Here is a 25,845-nt window from a genome sequence, read left to right on the forward strand (position 1 = left end):
GACACCACTTCAGGCTAATATTTTACTTTCTCACCGTCAGGGTCTCTGAATAGTGTCTACGGCTGAATTCTAACATAGGCCTTCGGTTTGCCCAAAGTTACAGTTAAGCTAACTAACGTTAGCTAGCTGCTGATAGCCATGGACCTAATATGCTACAGTTTTTCAATGTGTGCTGATAGCCCACCCTTTTCATTTCCAATGTAAAATGTCGATACAGTTAACACTGGTTCTGCGTCACTATACGTCATATTACATGAGTAGTTTGTCATGACTCATGATTCCTAAAACGGCCCAAATACAGGAGAATAAATTGCCTATCTGAAAGCAATACAGAATGGCTGAGAGAGCCTCACTGCATTATATTCAGATATATTTGTGTAACTGGGAGCTTTTTGTCTTTTCCATGGCAATAGTTGTCGTTCCATGGATGAAAGACAAATCTTGCCAATATTTGTAAATTTTAGTAGGCTACAAAAAAACAACTTTTTAGTTGGTAGGCTAATTGTTCAGCTGGTTGGTCCTTCCTGTTTGGCTTCACACCTGCTTTCATTTAAACCTGATTACAAGCGTCCTCTTGATTTTCAGTGGACTGACACCAGCTAGAACTACATGCTGGTGAAATAAGTCATTTTTAAGATAAAACATTCATGTGAATTGTCTTCCAAATAGTCAGGGGTTGTTCAGTCTGCATTTGGGCACGGAATCGATCACTACTTTGTTCAGTGCATGTAGTGGAGTAGCACGTTATTGGTACCTCAAAATGAGTCCAGTTGTTAGTCTGACCCAAGAAGACATGGACCTACAGCCTGTTGACATGGACTTGACTAATGTTGCTCCTGAGAGCCCTTCATCCCAGCAGGTAATTTTTTGTTTTTATCAAGCAAAAATTTGGATTCTATTTCATGTGTGCACCCACAAATCAGATTCAATGTGTCCAGATTTTTTGTAACGCTATTGGCCAAGGATGCCTGATGAGACTTGCAATTAAAATGAGTGAAATAAACTATACAACTCCAATGCTCTGAATTTCAGTTTCTTCTAGTCTGATGGTTATTTTCTGTGTCTGCAGACTGAAGTAGCAGGCGGTGCTGAGCAGCAGGCTATGAGAGTTTACCTCCGAGTCAGGCCCTTCTCTAGAGAGGAACACTCTGACAAAGAGGACCAGGTACAGTATAGCAATGGGTATGAAAGGTGTCGACCTGTGTATGTTGTAAATTGAATGCAGAGCATGTGTGCGTTATATATAACTTTATATTATAGGATCCCCATATAGAAACCCAATCTCAACAGTGAGTGATGTTAATTTTTGCTACACTCTTTCTCACAACTGAGACTGTATTGCTTTCTTTCTGCTCCAGGATTGTGTAGTGATTGAAAACAGCCAGACAGTGACACTGAACGCACCAAAAGGCTCTGCCACCATGAAGAGCAGTGAAAAGGGAATCGGCATGTCCATCCACAAGTTCACCTTCTCAAAGGTCTGCAACATTTGAAGTTGTCATATTGTTTACCTTTACTCAAGGTCCTCACACACACATTTCTTCCCAGAATTCCAGATGAGCTTTGTGTCATTTTAGACAAGACATTGCATTCATTTTTCAAAGCAACCATCTTTGTTTTTGTAGATTTTTGGACCAGAGATGATGCAGTCTGAGCTGTTTGAGGACACTGTCAAAAGCCAGATGTCTGATTTCCTGGAGGGGAAGAACGCACTGATATTCAGCTATGGTGTAACCAATGCTGGGAAAACCTACACAATCCAAGGTAAAGATGTTCACTACAACATTGAATTATGTGTTAAATCAATGTCGGAAGTGCTGTGAAGTTCTTCTGCCCGTCTTAAGTATTTTGTGAAATATTCAAGGAACTCCAAGAGACCCGGGAATACTCCCTCGAGTCCTGGACGCCACCTTTCACTACATTGGAAGCCATATGTATGAGTGCATGGACCTCAAGCCCTACCTCAGGAATGATGCACAATATCTGGATCCTGACCAAGTCAAGCAGGAGAGGAGTGCAAAAGCTGCCATTTTTGCTTCAGTCAAAGAAGTATGTCTATGTTGACATGTTTCCTCAGGCTATGCAAAACAAATATTTCTAAGAATTTTAAATTGCTGGAATGAAACGTGGTGCTCTCTGACGGTAATGCCATAAGGTGAATATTTTGTTGTCCCCTATCTAGGATTGTGATCCTCCCAGAGCCAGTTTTGGTTCGGAGTCTTCGATGTATTCTGCCAGGGCTGGCTCATCCTCCTCATCCTCCTCTTTTTCCTACGATCAACCCAGTAACCCTCACTAACACACTTGTCTTATTTTGCATTTTAAAAATGGTTTAAGTTGGAAATGATCCGAGTTTGAAATCTCTAGGCTAAGTGATAAGTATGTCTCTAGAGTATCCAGTAGAGTTTGTAACTGAAGGATCTCGAAAAATGTCATAATGTATGATCAATTCTACCTCAGATGTTTTGTTTCAATCTTTGGCCTGTCTTCTCCTTTTTTTAAGTGTTTGCAAGCAACCCAACAGAATCAGGCAGCAGCCAGTTTGCCTTATGGGTGGCGTTCTTTGAAATCTACAACGAGTATGTGTATGATCTGCTTCAACCTTCCCTGTGCCCCAAGTCCAAGAAACGGGCTGCTCTTCGAGTATGTGACGACGGTGGTGGAAGCGCATATGTTAAAGGTGTGGGCACACATTTATTTAAGTCTGTAGAAACACACCTGTAAAATACTTTTATGGTGCTCAAATCCTTAAAATCGAACAAAGAACCTGTGTTGTGATAACTTCTTTCAGATCTCAGGTGGATCAATATCCAGACCCCGGGTGAAGCCTTCAAACTACTGCAGTTTGGAAACAAAAACAGAAGTGCTGCAGCCACCAAGATGAACCATTCCTCTAGCAGAAGGCACATATTCATTCCATCATTTTCATCATGTCTTTACATGTCATTCTGTTATCAAAACTCATACCAGCTTTCATTACAGCCACAGCATATTTACCATAAAGTTACTGAAGATCGATGGCAGCACAGTTGAAAGGATCTCAGAGTAAGTGTTACGAATATTCAAAAACATTTTTTGTGTTCTTTAATAGTTTTCTGTGTGGCTACTGTTGTCAAGTAGTTGGGCAGTGGGAGGAATTTAAAGGTGCTGTAAGCGGAATGGTTCTTTTAGCTAACTTCCTGTCGGTTACTGCAGTTAGCAGTCCCCTCGCTCGTCCCTACGTCACCACATTAATGCACTGCGGTCTTCAAGCAGCGAGTTATCTAACATCATTTCAGATCCATAAGTGTGATAAAACATGATTTTTAAAAACCATCAAAACGGACATTGGGAAGGATTTTTACCTGCTCCGCCATTGTAGGCGCATAAACATTCACCCATCTGTTGCTCTGGCGTGCACCGGCAGTGAGACCATGAGTGAGACGGGTCTCGGCTTGTAGCGTTCTCTCTTGTGATTGGATAAAAATTTCGGGTTCCTCCAATAAGTTTATTTGCCGATTACATGCAGAGCAGCTGACTGAGAGACCGGCTTAATGAAACGTGCACATTATGTAAGTGATCACTGTATGATTAAAGAGCGATTTAACATTTATATTAACACAAATAAACCGCTTACTTCACCTTAAGTATCATCCACATCATATACACCTACATCATTCACTTTAGTAATGTTTATGTGGTGACATTGCAAACTCGTATAGCCTACATATTCTAAGTTAATAGGGGAGATGTGGAAAGTAAAAAACAGCTCAAGGGTGTCAATATGGAACATAATTCAATCATAATATTTAAAAGGAGCTCTGGCATGGGAATTAACTGTTATGCATTGATTTTTTTTTTAAGATATTTTTTTTTGGCATTGTTATGCTTTATTGATAGTGTAGAGACAGTTGAAATGGGGCAGAGAGGGGAGTGACATGCAGAGAACGACCGCGGGCTGGAATCAAACCCGGGTCCGCTGCTGGCCGAGGCCCATGGGGGGGGGGAGGAAGCCCTATTTATTTGTTTTTTTCTTCCAGGTTTTCTCTGTGTGACTTGGCTGGCTCAGAAAGATGCAACAAAACAAAGACATTCGGCGAGAGGCTGAAGGAGGCCGGCAACATTAACAACTCCCTACTAATCCTGGGGAAATGTCTCACTGGCCTTCGCAACAACCAGACTGACCGGTACGGTTTGTTAGAAATGTGTTAGATGTTTGTCACCAGCTGCAAGCAATGGCAAGGAGATGCTTTATTCTGTTGATGGTTCTCACATGGGGAGATGTTTGATTAAAGTGATAGCTCTTTAGTTGGAATAAACATTTTATGGTGGCAGCAACCCTTAATGATTTTAATGTTTTTTGAATATCTAAAACCCTCTTCTTCTTCTGTGGTGTCCATCAGAGTGAAGAGCAGCTACATTCCTTTCAGAGAGAGCAAGCTCACAAAGCTCTTCCAGACCTTTTTCCTCGGCAAGGGAAGCACGTCGATGATCGTTAACATTAACCAGTGTGCGTCCACCTACGACGAGACCCTGCACGTTATGAAATTCTCTGCTGTCGCCAAACAGGTTGTTCTGAGTGCATGATGCTGTGACGGGATGGGGCGTAATGTCCCGGTTCAAATATAGGCTGCGTTCCAATACCCATACTTTCTGCTATGTAGTAAGGTAGAAAAAGAGATTAGGATGTCCCAATTCTTGTGGTCAGATTTAGTATGTATAAAAATACCCTGATGTCTTCTACATCCGTCCGAGATTTTTAGTGTTGAAAACTGCATTAAATTTTGGCGAATCTGACCCACAATCCAGTGCGCACCCGGAAGTGACGTCACACGGATGGAGCCTCCGTATCGAAACAACCGGGGATGCAACGGATATAAAAGCAAGAGGCGAGATCAAGGCGCAATGTTATGATGAAATAAGTAAAAGTATGTCCCTATTGTATGCCTACTGCATGCTAACTAGATTCTTTTTGTGGTCAGATGTAGTATGTAGAATAGAAAAAAGAGGGTATGCGATTTGGAATGCAGTGTTACTTTCCAATCCCCACTTATCTTAACCCTACTCCTTCTATAGGTGGTGCAGGTGATCCCAGATAAGCCCCTGAGATCCCATGCTCCCTGTCTGGTGGGCCGTGACGGTAAACCTCTGGTCAGGAACTGCAGGATAAACAGCCAGGACCTGGAGAGCTACCTGTCTGAGGACGAGCTGCTAGACGAGGAAGACGAGGCCGACATGTCTATGCTGCCACAGAACGTACAACCACCACTCCATGTCACCATCACACATTATATTGTAGACGTTTTACTAGAGCCGGCGTACGTACGTCATTCTCCAGTTGTTATTTGCGACTGACTTTAGTGCCGTGTGGATTGTGGGCAAACGGATTGACCTCCATGAAATATATAGAGGGTCAATGTAAATCTCCTGACATTTCTTGTTGGGTCACCATAAGGTTGACATTTGCGGTTTTTCAGTGACACATCTCAATCTATGAGATGGATGGCAATCATGTCCACTCAGGATGAATTGTAATAACTTTGAGGATCCCTTTCCTTCATTTAGCACCATCAACAAAAGTCAATGGTTTAAATTAGTCTAACACTTCCATCATTCCTCTGCATCAGCTTTACTTTGTTTATTGTTTATTACCAAACATTAGCATGCTAAACTTAGTATGGTAATAATAAAAATTATGAAAGCAAATGACCATAGCTATAGAAACCTACATTATTATGGGGGTATTGTACTACTCGGCTACTGTACATACTTGGGGAATATTTAACCTTTACCAGATGCAATGTAATAAAAAAAATGTCTTTAACTCTCCTAGGAGCTTGTGAATATGATTGAGAGCCTGCGAACAAAACTCCTGGCTGAGCGAAGAAAAAACCTGGTTCAGGAAATGGAGATCCGCAAGGAAATGGGAGACGCCATGTTACAACAGCTCATGGAGAGTGAAGAACACCGCAGGTAGGTCAGTTTTAATGTTCTATCATGCGAGGGAAAGGCTAGCGGTGCCTACTGTTTGAATCTTTTTCTTTTCTAAATGTTTAGCCGAGAGCTAGAGGAGCTGAAGGAGAGCTACCAGGAAAGGCTGGAGAACACTTTTGACATGTACAAGGATGCCATCAAAGACCACGCCTACCAGTGTGCCATGAAAGATCTGGAAGATGACTATGTGCCTTTTGATGAGTTTGTTGCTGAGGAGGAGAAAGTGGAGGTATGTCTTGTGAGCGGCTGTTATCTGGTCAGTTTCAATGGGTCATGCTTTAGGTGTTGACCTCGCTAACTGCTGTCAAACCCAGGTTTGGGTTCATTACAACAGTAATGCAGTCATATACATTTCAAATACCCTTAACTTTATTTAGAGGTAAGATTTTGAATTGGCTTTATTATAGCCTGGTATTGTCTTATGTTATGCTACCCAAGGCAAGCTGACAGAGACTTCAGTTTTGGGGCTCATAATTTAAATATTTAACTTTCCGACTGTGAAGGTGCTCAAACGTAAAGTGTTAGAGCTGGAGACCTTAATGGCTAATAATGGAGGAGGAACGTGTGGACCAACAGAGGACCAGTCGTGCCAAACTCCGTCTAAAGCCACAGAAGCAGCAGGTTAGTGTGGCGTTTATTCAAACGGCTTACCATCTTCCCGTCTCAGGAAATGCCCACTTGGACAAAAATAGGCAACTTTGTTTGAAACCCAAGTTGTTAATTCCCTCGCACTGTGCTATGTTGTTTTAGCTTATTTCCTTTTTTGTGTTTGTGTTTTTTGTGTATCTTCTACTAATTTCTATTTAGTTTCTATTGCGATGCTGTTTGTTGTCCCGTCTTTCTTGTTTCCATTTATTTATTTATTTATTTTTATTCCAACGACAGATGAGCGAGGTAAGTGGCTTCACCAAGAAAAATGTGCCATACAGAGGACATGTGAGGATAAACAACAGGTAACGAGCACAAGATGTAAATTATACATCGCCATTAAATGTGGGCTGGGTCTGGTTAAAACTCATACAAAATGCCTCTCTTTCTGACTGTGAAGGCTGTCAAATCTGAATTGACCGAGCTGGAGACTTTAATGGCCAATAATGGAGGAGGAACACGCGCAGCTCCAACGGTGAACAAGTCATGCCAGACAACACCATCTAAATTAACAGAAGCAACGGGTTAGTGTGACGTTTATTCATTGTCATTGACAGCTTACCATCTTCCTGTTAATGCCAAAATGCCCACTTGCATGAAAATAGACAAGTTTATTTTAAATCCAAGTTGTCAATCCTATGTTTGTCTCGTTTCATTGAGCACCAAAGCAAGTTTAAAAAAAAATCTGTTATTAGTTCAATTAACGTAATTTTATTCCAATGACAGATGAGCAATACAAGCGGCTTCTCAAAGAGAAATGTGCCATAGAGCGGATGTGTGACGATAAACAAGAGGTAACGAGGACAAAATGCCAATTATCTATCTCGATTAGATGCGTCTTGGTCTGGTTATGTAATCAGTTTTACATTTAATGTTTGGTTCAGTTGATTCTGTCCCTAGAGAAAAGGCTGAAGGAGCTCAGTCAAACACTTAAGAACGTCAGAGATGGCTACTTGGAGAAATCAGCTGATCTGGATGGTCTGCAGTGGAAGCATGACGAGCAGGTTAGGTGATTTTTAAGTATGGGGGGCTAAGATCTAAAATGGAAAATACTCATCATTCCTTTTTAAAAGATGGAATTTTAGTTGTTTGACTGTCAAACGTGACTTCAGCAAGAAGGAAATTATTGTTGTTTGTGCTTCTTTTATTAATTATTTTTCCCTAAAAGACACAATGTATGGAGGACATCCTACAGCAGAACGTTAAGAAGGACGGGGAGATCGCCTCACTTAAGGCTGAACTTGCCAAGCTTACCCAGAAGTCCCCTGTCCAGGCCAAACCAAAGCGAGGCCTTTTCGCCAACCTCAGGGAGGCGGTGACCTCTCCGCACAAGGGTACACCTAGCCGGACAAGCAGGAGAACAGTAAAGACTGTACCCAAGTGAAAAACCCTGGACAAAAGAGGGAACAGACTTATTTTTTTTTTAAACTTACCCAACAGTTTTAAATGCACCTTGTGACAGAATTGGCAAGATTTCATTATTATTTATTTTATTTTAAGGTGGAGTGTTTCTTAAAATGCTGTTTTTTAAAAACGTTTTTAATAAAATTAAAATCTCAAACTTCTATACATTTCTCTTCATTGGCAATCTCAAACCCTTGTAAACAGTTGTTATATGCAAACATGTTTTTTTTTCTTGTAGCATACTTAATACCCCCCATAGAAGCCTTGTTATACATGCATTCATACACCACTTTAGAAACGTCATGCCAATGTATTCATATTTGGCACGTGCTGACCCTAATCAACCTGGTCACATAAGGATGTCCATTATCTAGAGCCTGAGGCAGAGTAAATACAAAAGAATGATAGGACAAAGAAACCATGTACAAGTTTTCAATTCCATTAAGTGCATCACTGTCATTTGATTACTGGTCTATATCTTCACTTTCAATCAGTAAAATCCCTTAATTCTTAATCAATCCAACATGAAATAAGAACATTTTCACCATTTAAAGTGGCATATGCCCCTTTTTACAGTTGAGTGAATCAGGTTTGTCCAGTGTGGTGTGCTTGAGGTAATGGAGCACAGCCTCCTCTCAGTTGGGGAAAGGGCCATTGTGTTAGAGACAGCCAGCTGCCCATCTATCTCTCTGTTCTCAGTGATGGTTAAGGGGATTAACCGTTCGTCTTAGCCTGCGTCAGTCCAAGGGGGTCAATCGCTGGATTAGCACCTTGCTTAACAGGTGCACCTTAGTTAACATCAGTTTATTAGACTTTATTTTTCCTCATCACTTTGAATTTCTGACATCTGGCTATTTCAAACGGGACATTTTACAGCCTCCAAAGCATGTTTAGTACCTTTAGTTGCAATTTAGTCATTAGACTTGGAATATTGCAAAGCTGCGTGGAGACTGAGGGGCCAAATTCTTGCCTGCTGTGGCAGAGTCTGAGACTCTGGACAAGTCGTCCTCATGCCACTTGTAAATAACAAAGTGGGCGATGATTGCACAGTTGGCATAGACCAGGCACCGGTTGATGGAAAGGCGCAGGTGGATTCTTTAATAAAGGTAAGCTACTCCAGGTTTTTATTCATGCTGTGTTTTTTTTAGGACACACAGCATGCTGTGTGGTGTAATTAATACATGGATCACATTAGTTTCAGTGTTTTTTTCTATAATTGTATAATAATGGGCAAAGCTGCCATCTGATACAATTGTGAATTATGTTAGGAAAGTTCAATGCAAGTATTTCTGTTGGACTTCATATGAAATTATCGGACTTGTAGAAGGATTTTTGAAATGGTAGCATAATATTGTGTGAGAATGTGTTTAAAAATATAAAGTGACAAAATATTTTGGGTCAGTTATAACATCATCTTGACTTTTTCTTGTTAACTTGTGTTAGTATCGAAGACTAAACATACAGACATCTCACCATCTTTCTCCCCCTTTGGCTAAAAGAGCACTTTAAATCAAAAGAATGTCTCGGTCCACTGAATCTTCATGACCCTTCTAGTATCTGGCTTAGGCAAAACCATGGCCATGCCTGGAATTATTTCTTGGTTACTGGCATGTATTTAGTTGTTTGAACTAAAAAAAATGTTTGGTGCTTTTAATATATACTATTATTATTATTAAATTAATTTGTATTCATTTCTCATGTGTTGTCCAGACATTTGACGTGTCTGGACAACACATGAGAAACCTAGTACTAAATAGAAGATAATGCAAATGATTTCTATTTGGCACGCCACTGTTTGCATAAGAAAGTGTGTGTTGTTGTGATAACACAAGCAAATGTACTGTATAGGCTGTGAACAACAGTTATATCAAAGGTCTGAATCATGTTTAAATACTTGTATATAAATATATATATGGAACACTTTAAATCACAATTCATACACACTGCACACACATTAATATAATATAGCGCACTCTGCTTATCTATCCACGCTCTTGTAGCACAAGGTTGTGTTGGCTTATCTAGAAATAGGTCTATGCTATGTGTCATGAGATTATTAATAATATTTTTCAATAACCCACACTCGCTAATGCTCCAGTGCAAAGCTATTCCTATTGATGAAACAAAATGTTTATATGATTTAGATCAGGAAACATATTCATTAACATACAGTTGCTTTCAAATGTATTCAACCCCTATTGCAAATCACATTTATCGTCAAAATGTACAAACCCTCAGCTGTTTGCAAACTAGGACAATTCAAATAACTCAACATAACTAATATCACAAGTGCTTTCTCCGAATCCAACACAAAATGACTCTTATGACTATTGCAGTCTCAAAATGATTCAACCCCCCTGATAGAATCCCATATAAGAGCACATTTTCAAATCTGGTGTTGTCTCAATCACTCCAGGGTTTCATTAGTTGCACGAAAAAGATAGTATAGACACCAAATGTACCTAGAAATACAGTTGGATGCATTTTTCGCAAGTTCAAAGGACAGTGGCTAGACTACATGGACGTGGCAGAAAGAAGAAGCAGCTTTTTAACGGCTGCCACCAGATTCCTGAAGAGGCGGTGGTCGAAAACCCACAAAAGACCTGCAGCAAGACTTTGTGGCAGCAAGACTTTGTGGCAGCAGATACTGAGGTTTCAGGTTGCACAGTGAGGCGCATACTAAACGCTGAAGGTCTCCATGCCCGAACACCAAGACGTACACCACTACTGACTAAAAAGCCCAAGAAAAGTCGACTTCAATATTCTCAAAACCAGATAAATAAGCCCCAGAGGCTTTGGCATCGTGTTCTGTGGAGTGATGAAACAAAACTCAAGCTTTTCGGGTCTGGAAAGCTGAAGCTTGGACTTTGTTGGACCTACCAACAGGACAATGGTCCCAAGCATACCTCAACGTTGGCAAAGGCTTGGTTTCAGAAGTAGTACTGGCAGATTCTAGAGTTTCCATCACAGTTGCCTGACTTGACTCCCATTGAAAATCTGTGGTAGGATTTGAAGAAAGCTGTTGCAGCACGTAAACCAAATAATTCACGTGAACTGGAGGCCATTGCCAATGAGGAACAGGATAAGATTCCTCAGGGACGATGCCAGAAGCTAGTGACTGGCTCTGCATCACGTTTGCAGCAGGTCATGAAAGGAAAAGGGTGCTCTACTCACACTTTTCATGAAGAGGTTGAATCATTTTGAAACTGCAGAAGTAATTAAAAGTGGTATTTTGTGTAGGATTTGGAGAAAACCACTTAAGATATTTAGTTATGTTGAGCTATTTGAATTGTTCTTGTTTGATTTGTTTATTGCAAACAGCTTAAAGTTTGAACATTTAGCCAATAACCCTAACTTGCCATGAGGGGGTTGAATAATTTGGATTGCAGCTGTATTGATTGGCACAAATAGATACTGTCTTTATCTCACACAGGTGGTGGCATGTTACCGGCACTTGGCCTCATGTGTCGGTGGGTGCACAGACAGCCTGCAGCTGCGGGATGAGTTGCGTCAGACGCGGGAAAAGGCCCAAAAGTTGTCCGAGGCCATCTGTCAGCATCTGACCAAACATCTCCGAGACAAGAGCCTGCCCAAGGAGCAGCGTAAGGAGATGGAGCTCCTGTGGGTGGCCTTCTCCTCCAGCCTAGAGCTCCTCCATGTTGATATGTGCAAAGTTTCCAACATAGGAGGCATCTTCTCTCTGTCCAACAGTAATGCACTGGTGAAAAATGGCCTAGAAGGTAAAATGATAGCCCTGTGCCTCTATTGTTTATGTCATATGTGTGCATTTAACCTGGGCATCCAATATGAAGACTTTTAACAACAAATATTAAAGCTGAAATCTGCTAAATAATTCCAATTCTCCACCAGTAGCAAAAAGGACATTCATGTGAAAATGTGAGATGTAAAAAAAATATATATTTTCCCCAGTATGAACATGGAAATCCGTTGTTCTTCTGTCACAATATGAAGTTAAAAAAACTCTTCTCTTTGACAATTCAACATGAAGTTGTCCAGATGTAACTAAATAGTAGGAGTAAAGAGGAGCACTTCATTAGACATTTGTGGAAGTTGAAGTGAGGACTGCAGCATGCTCAGACTGTACACTATATGGCTCAGAAACTACCATTGTGGAGATGCTGCCCCACGTCTGCACTCTCTCTGCTCTCTAGCTTTGAAAGAATTACAATAATTTTGCCCAAGGGGGAGCACGACATCACTTCTTTTGTTGTGCACATCTCAAGTGGCTTTCCTGAGAACCACTCATGCAATGCATTTGTGACACTGTTCAGGAAACCCATCAGGGAATTATGGAGAGCTACTTTAGAAATATATATATATACGTATATATACTATGAAATGCCTATTATTATTATTATTATTATTATTATTATTATATCTACCAGCCGGTTGGATCACCAGGTGAAGTTTGTTGTCTTCAGAGATTTAGGGGCCGGCAGGATAGTTCAATAATATCAAGATATAAACAATCTTTTTTTTGTAAGCTCCTAATATAAACCACTTAAACTTGTGAATGATTTCATATGAATGTGTAAATAGTCTGATATGAACTGTATTGCATGATACAAAGAGGTGTTTTATGATATTCTTTCTACCATCATAGATAAGAGAAACTCCTGCTAGTATAGTGCGATGCAGTTTAACTGTATTTAATGCAGGGCTGTTGAAAAAGACTGCATTTTAGCTCAGTGTACAGCTTACAAACATTTGATTTTTTTTGACATCCAAACCAGTTAAAGCTATAGTGCGTACATTTTCCATACGTATGAATGTCGGTTAGATTCAAGCCTTAGCCCAACAAGTTGACACAAAAATTGATTAAGCCTAACAGCTCCACAAAAGTCCCTCTGTACTTCTCTGTATGGCAGCGTTTACAAACTGTTGTCGCCACCGACACTGGGCACAGGAGCTCATAAGAATCCCAAGCGGCAAAGATTTGTTTGATTCTAGAAAAAAAACGTGGATGAAGCAGAAGGTATAAACTCCACGCGAGATCACCGAAGGCTTATGTAACGTAGATGCACCGATACTGTTGTTGTAATTACTCAGAATTCATCAGGTGTGGAGGGGGGCGACAGAAGTTACACACTATAGCTTTAAGTCATGTTTGACAGGATGCAAAGTGAAATAATTTTACAGACAAAAGGGTACAAAAAATGTTCCTTTTGGTTATTGCAGGAGGAGGCAGTGAGGTGGCAGCCCGGGCCCTCAGTCTGCCGGAGCTGAACCGAGCCCAGAGCCCGGCCCTCCCCGATGGGCTAGAGAGACAGGAGCACAGCACCATGGAGCAGGACATCAGACAGATAGACCACATGATGGAAGACATGGAGCTGAAGGTGAACGTGTTGCGCTGGATGGTGGAGCCCCAGGGCCCACAGTATGCAGACCCCCTCAGCAGCACAGACAGCTCCTCCCTGGCTATGCTCTCTGTGGAAGAGGAGCCGCCCGCACACCGGCCTCTTTGCCAGCGCAGTCAAATCATTGTGCTCTTAATGCTGTCTGCTGCTGTTCTGGTGTCAGTCACCTTATCTGTCTGCATTGTGTTTTTATAATGAGCTAAACCATAAAACAACTCAACTTCCCTAAAACTTCAACACTTCTTGGTAATACTATGTAAAAACTACTGCAAGTACAGTTGTTTTCTCTTTACACACTCCACTTTCAGAAAAGGTTGCATCTTGTAATCCCAGTTAATTTACCAACTAGTGCATAAGCTAATTTGTCCATATATACATTGAAATAAATTTGAATGCAAACCAGTTTGCCCTTTATTGCTGTAAATCCAACGCTGCCATCTACTTTGAAATACCTTTGTTCAACAAAGTCAAAATAGAAATACATGTTTGCCAGTGAAAACTTATTTAATAGAATTATTACAACTATTGCTCTTACTAAATCAATTGTACAAAGATGGAGCTTATATTTGCCCTTTGTTCTGTACAGTACCTTCTCCTGATTAGTTTGTGAAACATGAAAGAACATTTTCTGATGGAAAAAAAACAAAAAAAAATGTCAGACATTTCTCACTTATAATTCCTTGCTCCCAATTAAAGGACATAGGTGCTGATGCTTTGTAGTTGATATACTGGAATGAGCAGAATGTTAATTCCACTTAATGAATTTATTTTTTATTCTGTTACTATAGGCTACTAGCCTGGTCCAACCAGACCATCATACTTCATTTCATTTGTACAGAAGGGAAAATGAAATTTGAGCGAAAGAAGGTAGGCGGGTGGAGCCAGGCTAATAGGCAACTGTACAACCTATAATTTAGAGAGCTGACAATGTATAGTTGTGCATCATAAAAGTATCAACTTTGACATGACAATGTGTTTCCATTAATTTGTATTAATTAGCATGCACAGCACGAAATGATTGTATGCAAAGCAACAGGAAATGTACAGAATTTATATCGCAATAAAATACTATCCTGTTTATTTATTTATTTGATTTATTTTTACCTTCAAACAGTTATATAGTATAGATATAAAGCATATGGTGTGAAATTATATGTGTCAAACCTTATTATGCCTTAAAAGTAACCAATGCTTGGGGTAATGAGAGGGTTAAAAGCATTCGGAGCAGCTGGTCTTTGTGGCTATAAATACCATAAATACACATTCCTCCATAACTCGGTCTGCACGTTGACAATTAACCTTAAGATTCTCACTCTTATCACTTAACACTCACCTGATCCCATAACACACTCTGAAGGACATCCTGCCATCTCCTGTGGGAGTTTGCCACTTTCTTTATTTCAACTTTATTTCAATATATGAACCTTAAGGATCATTATAGCCTACATCAACAATTACCTTTTGCAATCGTCGATGCTTCCAAAATAAACAAAACTTGGCACCATATAGGTAAGGCCAAACCCTCAATTTATTTTTGTTCAGCTAAAATATAAATAATAAGGAATGCTTAAATGTAGAAGAATGCGGACTGCGGTAAAGATTGACTTTTATTTAATTTATTAAAGTAAGTTCCCGATGATCACATGATGACAAACCAGTTTTCTTTCTCCATTTGATCTGAAGGGATATATTTATTATGTTTTTATCACAAAACAGTACAAACTTGACGCTTAAATTGATTTTTACATAATGACAGATTGTAATGATGTGGAATGACTTAACTCATCATTAACAAACTGATTAATGTGAGAAGACAAAATAAAATCAGTTGTGATGTTGGGGATAAACAATATGAAAGGAAGGAAGAGAAGACCTACTTCACCGATGGGAATATGAAGGTGTATTGAATTCTGAGATCCTATTTAGTATAAATGTGCAAAAAAAAATTAAATTGGTTAATCCTAGCCTGAGAAAAGGCAGAAAGAGTGTTTTATGGTTTCACTGTCTAACCCTACATTTTCCTTACTGTGACATCACAGTAAGGGCTAGGATTAACAGGACAGCTGGGCCAAGGGAAGACTGAGGGAAGACAGAGGGAAGAAAAACCTCATTCATTATAGTATTCCTTTAAGTTACTGTTTTTTCATAATATTACTATTACTATGCGCAAATAGCCTACCTCTGTATTTTGTTACTTCCCGACCTAATTAAAAGTGCTCCCAGGAACTGGGTTTGTGTTAATTCTAGTGCCCCCTTTTGTGTTTTTACTACGTCAGATGAAGTTCCCGGGTGAGCGTTCCATGACAAAAGGCATTAAAGGGACACTGTGTAACATTTTAAGTAAGTTATTAGCTAAAATCAATATCCTCATTCATAAATATGTCCTCATTGGTGTAAAATCACCTCTGCCAATAATCTGAATTATCCTCCTGAGCGGAGAATTACAAATATTAATATTACATTTTGTACATTGAGCAGGCAAGTCGTATGGAGGAATCCATGTTTTTGGAATGTCATCAGGTGCATTGTTTAAAATTTAGAATTGTTCTTGTCCTTGAAGTACTGTATCTTCTGTTATTATTCAAAAGGGGTGGGGTTACCCAGGGAGCATTGCATTCTATAACTTTCTAGATGATGTCATATTACACAGTGTCCCTTTAAGAAAAACTATATCAAGATAGCATTCTTTTCACTGATGGTCTTGCTATTAAATGTAATGTACGATCATCAGAGGAAAAAATAAATATTGAAAAGTTCCTTGTAGCACCTTTAATGCGTTCAATAATATAATTATAATAATTCAAATGAAATAACCACTGTTATTTGGCAGTTTGGGTTTGGTAGCCTATCTCCAGCCAATGTGATTTCTGCTGCCATCCTAACCATGATCCTGTTGTTAAGTAGTCCTACGCTAGCATGTGTGGCAAATGCGAGCTTTATTTTGAAGTGTTTAACCGGACGTTGGGATGTTTCAATCTCTCTCAATGTGTCTAACTTTATGGCGGGGCGGTGCTATTAACTACTAGGATAAAGGTTGCCATGCTCCAAGCCATCATCAATAGAGGCAGTAGTAGGCTGCGCTCAAGATCTTACCAGACGGAAGTATAGCCTTGCTGCCCGGCGGAACACAAGCTTTGACAATGGTGGCCAAACAGTGTCACTCGCGACTCAAACTTTTTGGTGTGGTAAACCATCGTGAAAAGCGTTACGAGCCTTCTTTCAGTCACGACAGAGTTTCCCCAACCATGTCGAGTTTGACAGCTACTACCAACACATCCCCGTGTGTTCAGTCTACTATTGTCACCCCACCTTCAAACAAATTTGACAAGCCGCTGTGGAGAAGGAGGCGAGCTACTGGACCGGGGATGATGCATCTCCCTGCAGCGACGCTGATGTCCACCAGAGGTAAAGGTTCTAAGTTGTTATGGTCTCTTAAGGTTAAATGGCAATTAATACAACACATAGCTGCATGAAAAAGACAAATAACAACAACTAATTTAAACCCACGTTATTTTAGCGTGTCTTTGAATGCACAAATTAAAATAAGTATAACTAAATTGTTTCCTATGTGGACAGCTCGTGCCCTTTAGAATCCCCACGCGACACTTTATGTTTCAAGATAGGCTTCTTATCCGTAATGTAAACGAACAAGACCTCTGACAGGTCACCTTTACTAAATCGTTACTACTGTCTATGGATCGTGAACATTTGCTGTAGCTCTATTTTGAATGTCAAAATAAAAGTCCTCTCCAGTCGGCTAACAACAGAAGCGTTAAGCCTCATGACTCATATAAAAGGGGCTTAACTGCACCTCGCCCTCATGTTAGGGTTTACTAAAGGCTGACATAGATTTATCAATGGGGAGCTGTTGAATGCATGGTTGCTGTTACCCATTAATCTCACCAACTGCTGCTAATATCTGCATTTCCAAGTCTTTGTAACTAGTTCACTGAGACATATTTCTAAAGCCAGACCCTGATGCTAAATCCACAGTGTTTTCGATAGAAACCTTTGCCCACATCCCATACTGTATTTACACAATAGGGCACATGGTCATTCCTCGAAGCATGTCAGTCACCAGCGAGCATAGCATATTGTTGTGTTCTTCAATATGAATGTTTCATAAATTTGACTTCCCTGGGTTGACTGGGTTTTTGTTTCCGATTGTCCTTACTCAAGCATTTAAATGGATTCTTATTGTGATTGCAAGGTAACACATTATAAATAATTTGGGGATTTTGTTATTTTCATTATGATAAATATAAAGCAATGGGCTATTAACATGTAGAAGTGATCATGATGATATGTTGCTTAATAATAGAAAAGAACATTTCAAATGTTAAGTAAATGTGGAAAGCATACATTCATGCAATATGTACGGTTCAAAAGAGTGAATCATTTGCAATACGTAAAATACCTTTAAAATCTACTAGTGCTGAAATATGATTTGTGACGCAGAGTGTCTATTCCACAAAAGAAAATACAATTCCAGGCAAAGCTTCATTTCTTGGATAAAAATTCACTCCTGTCCTCTTCTCATTGGTTTCAGAGCTGAGCACTTCCAGCAGAACCTTCCAGTACGATCCACCATCGGGCGTATCGAGGTCTGAAAACAGGAAGCTGTTCTTCGACACACATGCGGTGGTGCGACTCTTTGAGGACAATGGTTTGTCTTCTTTCAGTATATCAAAAATGTTCCCAACATTACCAGGCTGTTGATTTTACTCCTGCAATACATATTTTGTCCATGAGCAGGCTTCACCACTCAGCAGGCCGAGGTGATGGTTAAAGTGCTGGTGAGGATGACCAACTCTACCATGGATGTGATCTATAATGACATGGTGACCAAAGTGCAGCAGGTAAGGCTGTAGCTGTGTGTGTGTGTGTGTGTGTGTGTGTGTGTGTGTGTGTGTGTGTGTGTGTGTGTGTGTGTGTGTGTGTGTGTGTGTGTGTGTGTGTGTGTGTGTGTGTGTGTGTGTGTGTGTGTGTGTGTGTGTGTGTGTGTGTGTGTGTGTGTGTGTGTGTGTGTGTGTGTGTGTGTGTGTGTGTGTGTGTGTGTGTGTGTGTGTGTGTGTGTGTGTGTGTGTGTGTGTGTGTGTGTGTGTGTGTGTGTGTGTGTGTGTGTGTGTGTGTGTGTGAACCAAGATCACTGGGTTCATCCTTCCACAGCACCTTTATTGACCCAAACACATGGAAAACTTTGAATCTTTTATTGTGATGTCAATAGCAAAACATTACGTCTCTCGCCATATTTCATATCTGTTAAAAGGGGTTATTATCATCTTTGTTTCTTGGGGCTATTTGTGTCTAGATGTGTAATTTGCTTTGCATTAATCAAGGTCGCTGTTTTAAACCTTTGTGCTGTTGTGTGATTTGTGGCAGGAGATCATGTTGCAGCACGTGATGTCTCAAATAGTCTCTGTCAAGAAAGACATGATCATCCTGGAGAAGAGTGAGTTCTCTACTCTACTGGCAGAGAATGAGGTAAATATGTTGATCAGCAGGTAATAGGAACACAGTGATTGTTGCATTGCATTGCATCTATGCCCTCGGTATGGACTGCAAGTCCTCGCATGATCCACTTACAGGTTAATGAAGGAAAATATTTAAGTCAATGTTGATGGTACACTATGATACTTTGGGTGTGTCAGAGACAGGGTGTTTTTTCTGAGGTATATTCTCATAACTGAATAAACAAACTTTCCTCAGAGGAAAATTGGATCCCCGGAACACTGTTTGAAAGTAATGAAGCTACCTTAAAAATGACTGTTTCCCTGTTGTTGTTTTTTTACAGCAGCAGGGCCCACAGTTTTGTTTACCAACATTCTGCCTCAATATCATTTAGTTTTGATATATGATGATATAATAGTTATTCAATACTAAGAATAACTTGTAGAGAAAATATGGTTTGTAAACTAACTGCAGGCTCTGCAAATGTAAAACAAATCCCCCTCCCTTGAAACTGCATAGTGCACCTATAACTTGAAGTATTGATCAAATGGTCATATCAATCACCTGAATAAAAAAGGTAAAATAATAAAACAGATATAGATAAATAGAAATTGGTCTAGCCATGTGTTCCAGCCACGTTATGTACACACGTGAAAGACTGTATGACATACCTGCTTTATTTGTGTCATGTTTTCTTAAAGGAGGACCATGTAATGAACAGTGTGTTAATGTAAGAATGTTTAGTTTATTCACACACGTCATCATCTTATCGTTGAGAAAATGTCATAATACACCTAATGGCAACGCAGGATGCGTGAAATGGGGAACCCCTTTTAATTGTGTGTATTTTATTATTTTTTATTTATTCATATGACTTTGGATTTTTACTATTTTTAACATTTCTTCCAGAAACTGAAGATCCAGTTATTGGAGTTCAGGGTCCATCTGTCTGTAAGTGGTTATCATTACAATGTACACAATGTTCAATCTATGTCCCTTGTTTTGCAGTAGAAATGTTCATTCAGAAGTACCCCTTTTCTATCAACCAGCAGTAGTTTTGTTGTGACTGTCCTTTGTGTATCTCCATTGCCACCTTGCAGGATGACATGAACAAAGTGCGCTCACAGACTATGTTGGACATGAATTTGGAGAAAAGCCGGATGAAAGAAATGGTAAGACTTTGAGAAAATAAAATTAAGGGATAAATTAGTTTTTGTAGAACCGTTAACTCAAATTTGGCTAAATCGCCAAGATTTTTATTAAAATGTCACATAAGACTGATAAAGGATGATGTTTTGAAATACTATCTTTCATGGTATGACCCCCCTCTTAGGCTATCTGTATCTCATTGAATTGAATACACTGTTAGTGCAGCTATCGGCCACTAATGTATTAGGATCAGTATGTAAGTATGGAGTGTGTACGTAGAAAGTTGTGGGGAATACTACATAAAACATGAACCCTTCTTATATCTCTCTCTAAATTAGAACATTATCATTTTCAGAAAGCAGATCATGACAGAAAGCTTATGGAAACACGAACTGGCATAATGGAAATGGTTTGTATATGTGTTTTTTTTCTTCTTAATTTATCATATCCGATTACTAGTTGAAGTTTAACGACTTAATGTACTCACAGGCCTTTGGTGAGGCTTATCTTTAATGCCTGTGTGTCTAATTGCATTTTTTTTGCAGAGTGCAGAGCAAGATCGTCACCTAACTCAGACCGACATGAAAATAGACACCGAAGTGGCCGGTTTGAAAACCATGTTAGTGGCTCATAAACTGGACACCATAAAATACCTTGCAGGTAGGACACGGCACATGTGCATTGTTGTTTAGTAGAATCAGCAATCAAAGCTAAGAGAATTTGGACTCTCAAATGATCTGTTTCTGGTGGATAACTTGTTCAGAGTCTTTATTGTAATGGGGAAGAAATTGTCTTTTAAATTGGCTAAGTACCAGTAACCTCCATAAGAGTCACAACGGTTGTATATACAAAGTGGTTGACTTCATACTTATTCAACACAGCAGGTTTATTAGTTAAGCTGTACATTATTTTCCTATATTTACGATGAAACAGATTTTAATGGAAACATTATTTGTTTAAAATGTAGTCAATAAATTAGATTGCTTATTTTAAATTGGGAGGAATTCCATTTGTATCTGTTCAGAAGTAAATATTAGAATGTAGGCTCTCTTGTCTCACTGAAGCAAGCATACTAAGGTTTGACCTCTGTTTTTCTTTTCTCTTCCAGGTTCAGTGTTCACCTGTCTCACTGTGGTCTTAGGTTTCTATCGTATTTGGATGTAAGCAGGATAACATTATGATTTTTCATATAACCCCTGGTAACACTTGAACTGTCAATGCATTCTCTAAATTTAAGAACAATCAGATCCCAAATCTTTTGCACATCTGAAAGTGTTCATTTATCAGTGCAATATTATATTTTCTCTGAATTTGAAGCGTGACTGGTGTACGTTTTGAGATGATGACATTTTGATAGGGTAGGGGAAATCATTTTTGGAGCTGCCCATTGTTATTTATTGGTTGCCAGAACATAGTTGTAAAATGTACTTCATCCAATTTTATTCAGATGGGAATACTATGTTGTCCCTTTTAGAAACACTATAATGAATGGAGAAAAATATATCTGTTGTGCAGACAATTAAAAACTGACCTCTTAACTTGGATAATGCTTCTCGGAAACAAAGTTGAACTTTTTAAACATGAACTGTTATTATTTTGTATATATATATTTTATATATTGAAGTGAAGATCAGACGAATGAGGGGCATATGAGACTCCCCACAGACATTTAACATTGTTATGGGTTTTTAGAAATCTTTTCACAGGATCCCTAAATTGAATCTCATTGGATTGTCAATAAATATCAAAGTTATGATAACAAATGAAGTGTGTGTCTGTGTATTTTGCTGGTTTTGTGTCGGAGTTAATTTGCTGCAAAAAAAGAAAAGGAAATGTGCGTCATTCTGTAAAGGTTACCCTGGCTTTTATTTTGAAAAACCATGGAACCGGAATGGCTTGCCACAGCGGAACTGCTGTTTACCTGCTGTGTACTCCATGGTGTGTACTCTCCACTGTCGGCACGTGTGTAGCTGTCAAAGAAGAGTTTATCCTACACCAACTACCCACATGACATCAAATTGTAAGTTAAAATGCATTTAGCAATTAAACGACAAGCGTCAGGATATGTAAATGAACGTTTATAATAACAGTTTTCATACATAAAGCCAACTCAATTAGCGGCTAAGCTAGTAGCCCAAACCAAAATACAATATTAGTAGGTTACTGTAGGAATAGTTAACTGTACAATATGTCTCGTAAACATTTAAAAAATGAAAAGTTATATTTGTATTAGCTCTGTCTCTGTTGCTTTGTCACAAGTTGACGTTGACATGTACCTTGTTGTATATTTGCAGACACTGCGGAGTGTTTCCTTCAAAATAATGTCTGATGCGTTCAGTAGCAGTTCGGAAACGGTGCTTCAGCGTGCGGTAGACGTTTCGGTGAAGACAAACACCCCTCTGGAAAAACTTGAAGAGTTGTATCAGATTAAGAAGACTTGCGACTTCATCAGCGAGCGTAAATTTGAAAAGGTCAGACATCATTATTTCTTACTTCCTATCATGTGAACGTTTCAGTCCATTGGTAGCTATATTAAAGCGTGGAAGGGGGAATAACTAAATGCTTCGTTATGAGAGCTTTACATCAGCTGTTTGCTTGTGAGGAACGCCAGAATGAGACATATAACTGTAATGGTTCATGTTCACAGGTCGCTCTGCAGTTCCCTGATGAGCTTCTGGTGGATTCAGTTGCAGTAGCAGGGGAGATTGAGAGGACCAGTAATGCCAAGACGTTCATTTTGGGAGATACATCCTATGGCAGGTAACATACTGGGTTTAAAGGTGGGGTAAGCGATTTCAAAATCAAGTGAATATCTCCTCACAATCTCCCTCCGCCCCGTTGTGTGTGTGTGTGTGTGTGTGTGTGTGTGTGTGTGTGTGTGTGTGTGTGTGTGTGTGTGTGTGTGTGTGTGTGTGTGTGTGTGTGTGTGTGTGTGTGTGTGTGTGTGTGTGTGTGTGTGTGTGTGTGTGTGTATGTGCTGAAAAAAAACATCACACACAGTACTGAAAGGGAGGAGATATTCACTTATTTTGACACAAAGTGATTTGTCAACACACATTCTCCAATATCGCTTACCCCCACCATTTAAATGAAAATCACTACATGTGATCATTTCTAAACTTTGATCCATATAATTCTAATCTAGAAACATCTTATGCTACACGGATTTACCAAATGAGGTTTTTTATTCATTTTACTTTGACAATTTTCGTATCTGCACGTGTGACGATATGTTTCAGTACACTGTTGAACTTGGGGAAAAAAACAGGCCATTTACGAAACAGGATGTAGGTGAAAAGCTCTATGTGATTTGGCTACTCCATTTGTTTAACAAAGGCGTGATCTTGATATTGTTGTCTTTTATTTTATTTTGTCAAATTCTATTGAGCAGCTGCTGTGTAGATGAGGTTGCAGCAGAGCACGTTGGCGCTGACTGCATGGTGCACTATGGCAGTGCTTGCCTCAGCCCATCCACCAGATTGCCCCTGCTGTATGTCTTTGAGAGGAGGCCGCTGGATTGTGAGAAGTGTGCTGATGCCTTCAGGGAACTCTACCCTGACACACAGAGCCATATCGTCATCCTCTATGATGTCAACTATGTCCATGCAATAAGTAAGCATTTCTAAAAAAAGCTCTTTATGGTGTGGTATCTGTTGTAGGAAGGAGGATTACACCAATGCCTATGTGTTATTTTGACTAGATAGTCTTGTCTATTCAACTACCTTTTAAGATAAGTGGTATTCTTTATGATATCAGAACAGTTTTCACAGGTGTTTAGTAGGACAAATGAACTATTTCCGCTTCCTCAGTCAAATAATATCAATTTCCCACATTCTCAGTTTAGGGAAAATGCATTAGTATCTTGTCTATTCTGACAAGTCTCTTTTTATCCATCCATCAAATGTACATACTGTGTGTGCGCTGAAAAAAAATCTGGTGGTAATAATAAACAGCCTAGGCTCTGTAAACGGACATGTGCACAGTGCTACTGTGGGCCCCCTTTGTTTACATACTCTTTGCTTTCATACTAGTTTACAGAGATTGTGACCAAATTCTGTCTACAAGCATTCTACAGAACGGCTGACTCCACCTTTAATAATGGTTCAATGATTGTCCCCACTCAGTGAGTAAATACAACAAATATTCAATTTTTTCAGATGATGTCCTGTCACTCCTTTCGCCTGAGTATCCAAACCTGGCCGTCTCTGAACTGGTCGTGGACGGGGAGCAGTGTTACAGTGACGGCTGGATTAGAAGACGAGATAAGGACACCTGTCTGTCAGAGCCAGACCACAAGCAGGTTATCTGTCAGTTTGGAAGGCAGTTCTCCTTGAAAAGTGCTCTGAGCGTAACGGATTACAGCATGTTCTACGTAGGCCAAGAGGGAGCCACTCTGAGAAACTTCATGATGACTTGGAACCGCTGCTCGTTTAGTTCTTATGACCCCACGACACTGAAGGGCAGGACTGAGTCAGTGAGTGTCAACCGTGCGCTGATGAAGCGATACTACGCCATAGAAAGGGCCAAAGACGCCCGTGTGGTGGGCATCATGGTGGGCACGCTGGGGGTGGCCGACTACCTCACCGTCATCCAACAGCTGAAGGACACCATCGGCAGAGCTGGAAAAAAGTGCTACATGTTTGCCATGGGGAAGCTGAACGTTCCCAAACTGGCAAACTTCCTCGAAATTGACATTTTTGTGTTAATCGCATGTCCCGAGAACTCACTGCTGGACTCAAGTGAGTTCTATAAACCCGTAGTAACGCCCTTTGAGATGGAGGTGGCCTGCAACAAGAACAGGGAGTGGTCAGAGGAATACGTGACGGACTTTCGTCATCTCCTGCCAGGTTAGACCGGGATTTATTCACATTCATTTTATACTTTAAGTTTGCCTTCAGTACATTCAGATTTTTATATAGGCTCTTTTCAAAAATAAAGATGGCTGGGTTATGTTTGGCCATACAGATAGAATTTTCCCCCTTCTAATATGTGCATTGACGGCTATAGTTAATTATCATTCCATTTATACAAGCTGTAAAGTGCATTATTCCATCTTAAATTCTTAAGCCAAATTCATAATGCTAAAAGGATTTGTACCAACTTGGTACGACATTTGCAGATATTATGGATTGTTTCCAAAAAACAAACAAACTGTAAAGTGAAATCTAAAATTCATCCTTCTCGCTCCATCTCCCTATTTTTTGAACAGTCCCTGCTATGATTACAATTCTGTTTCTTTATTGACCAAACATTTTGAACCTATTCTATTTCTATCACCAGTAGTCCAATTAAAGTGTATTGCTTCATATATTTTCTTTCTCCCAAACTTGCACCAGGTGGGCCCAGCCACGTGCCTTTGTCCGATCAGCAGGAGGAGGGAGATGAGACGGACGTGTCTTTAATCACTGGAGCTCTGAGAAGCCACAACCTGATGATCAGTGAGCCTGCAGAGTCCTCCTATGGCTCTTCTGTGGTCCTCAGGAACCAGAACATGACTGTGGCCAACTCAGCTGGTATGAGGCAGTTCAACATTCTTCTCTACATAAGACCTTTTTTTTTTTGTTTCCATGCATTTGTTTTATTAGAATTCAGCATTTGTACACTTATTGATGCACCTTGTTCATGTGAGCATTTCTTAAAACCACATAAACCCCAGTACACATTTGTGCTTTCTCTTTTTAGCATCTTTCCTGGCAGAGCGAAGCTGGCGTGGTTTGGAGCAGAAGTTGGGAGAGACGCCTGTAGTGAAGGCAGTAAAGGGCAGGAAAGGCATAGCCATCGCCTATGAAGAGGAAGGCACATCTTCATAATAATAAACCAGTAATCCACAAGGTCTACCCAA

At 39.8% G+C, this 25,845-nt stretch overlaps 4 protein-coding genes across 5 annotated transcripts; all 4 read left to right on the plus strand.

Annotated features, from left to right (window-relative positions):
- Positions 1-760: 760 nt before the first annotated feature.
- LOC307268069 (kinesin-like protein KIF20A) lies at positions 761-8,005 on the plus strand (the record flags this gene model as incomplete). Its single annotated transcript, XM_080050587.1, has 18 exons — positions 761-859; positions 1,070-1,165; positions 1,359-1,478; positions 1,626-1,764; positions 1,865-2,049; positions 2,183-2,285; positions 2,504-2,680; positions 2,792-2,903; positions 2,983-3,045; positions 4,020-4,166; positions 4,383-4,548; positions 5,056-5,235; positions 5,813-5,952; positions 6,037-6,202; positions 6,477-6,594; positions 7,348-7,415; positions 7,506-7,625; positions 7,790-8,005. 18 exons carry the CDS (start codon positions 761-763, stop codon positions 8,003-8,005), a joined length of 2,415 nt encoding a protein of 804 aa, XP_079906713.1.
- Positions 8,006-9,035: 1,030 nt separating this feature from the next.
- rgs9bp (regulator of G protein signaling 9 binding protein) lies at positions 9,036-13,598 on the plus strand (the record flags this gene model as incomplete). The annotated part of the gene is made up of 3 exons (XM_080050588.1): positions 9,036-9,131; positions 11,459-11,765; positions 13,225-13,598. 3 exons carry the CDS (start codon positions 9,036-9,038, stop codon positions 13,596-13,598), a joined length of 777 nt encoding a protein of 258 aa, XP_079906714.1.
- Positions 13,599-16,510: 2,912 nt separating this feature from the next.
- Positions 16,511-21,709, plus strand: mcur1 (mitochondrial calcium uniporter regulator 1). 2 transcript variants are annotated; one of them, XM_080050033.1, is made up of 10 exons: positions 16,511-16,808; positions 17,953-18,069; positions 18,159-18,262; positions 18,786-18,887; positions 19,764-19,805; positions 19,955-20,026; positions 20,359-20,412; positions 20,549-20,663; positions 21,112-21,177; positions 21,286-21,709. In XM_080050033.1, the coding sequence occupies exons 1-9, from the start codon at positions 16,544-16,546 to the stop codon at positions 21,165-21,167; spliced, it is 927 nt and encodes a 308-aa protein (XP_079906159.1). In that variant the 5' UTR covers positions 16,511-16,543; the 3' UTR covers positions 21,168-21,177; positions 21,286-21,709. The 2 variants fall into 2 exon arrangements, with proteins under 2 accessions (XP_079906159.1, XP_079906158.1); XM_080050032.1 differs by having other exon boundaries at positions 21,112-21,709.
- Positions 21,710-21,913: 204 nt separating this feature from the next.
- On the plus strand, positions 21,914-25,820 carry dph2 (diphthamide biosynthesis 2). Its single transcript, XM_080050615.1, has 7 exons — positions 21,914-22,023; positions 22,298-22,474; positions 22,651-22,763; positions 23,395-23,615; positions 24,161-24,850; positions 25,340-25,516; positions 25,686-25,820. Exons 2-7 carry the CDS (start codon positions 22,325-22,327, stop codon positions 25,811-25,813), a joined length of 1,479 nt encoding a protein of 492 aa, XP_079906741.1. The 5' UTR covers positions 21,914-22,023; positions 22,298-22,324; the 3' UTR covers positions 25,814-25,820.
- The last annotated feature ends 25 nt before the right edge of the window (positions 25,821-25,845 follow it).

This window comes from Ammodytes marinus (assembly GCF_949987685.1).
Source record: "Ammodytes marinus genome assembly, chromosome: 21".
NCBI classification, from domain to species: Eukaryota; Metazoa; Chordata; class Actinopteri; order Uranoscopiformes; family Ammodytidae; genus Ammodytes; species Ammodytes marinus.

Coding starts and splice junctions, on each gene's coding strand:
- dph2 (XM_080050615.1), top strand. CDS start 22,325: ATGTCTGATGCGTTCAGTAGCAGTTCGGAAACGGTGCTTCAGCGTGCG. Junction 22,764..23,394: donor GGAGATACATCCTATGGCAG/GTAACATACTGG, acceptor TCTATTGAGCAG/CTGCTGTGTAGATGAGGTTG. Junction 23,616..24,160: donor CAACTATGTCCATGCAATAA/GTAAGCATTTCT, acceptor CAATTTTTTCAG/ATGATGTCCTGTCACTCCTT.
- mcur1 (XM_080050032.1), top strand. CDS start 16,544: ATGGTGGCCAAACAGTGTCACTCGCGACTCAAACTTTTTGGTGTGGTA. Junction 18,888..19,763: donor CTCTACTGGCAGAGAATGAG/GTAAATATGTTG, acceptor CATTTCTTCCAG/AAACTGAAGATCCAGTTATT. Junction 20,413..20,548: donor GAACTGGCATAATGGAAATG/GTTTGTATATGT, acceptor TTTTTTTTGCAG/AGTGCAGAGCAAGATCGTCA.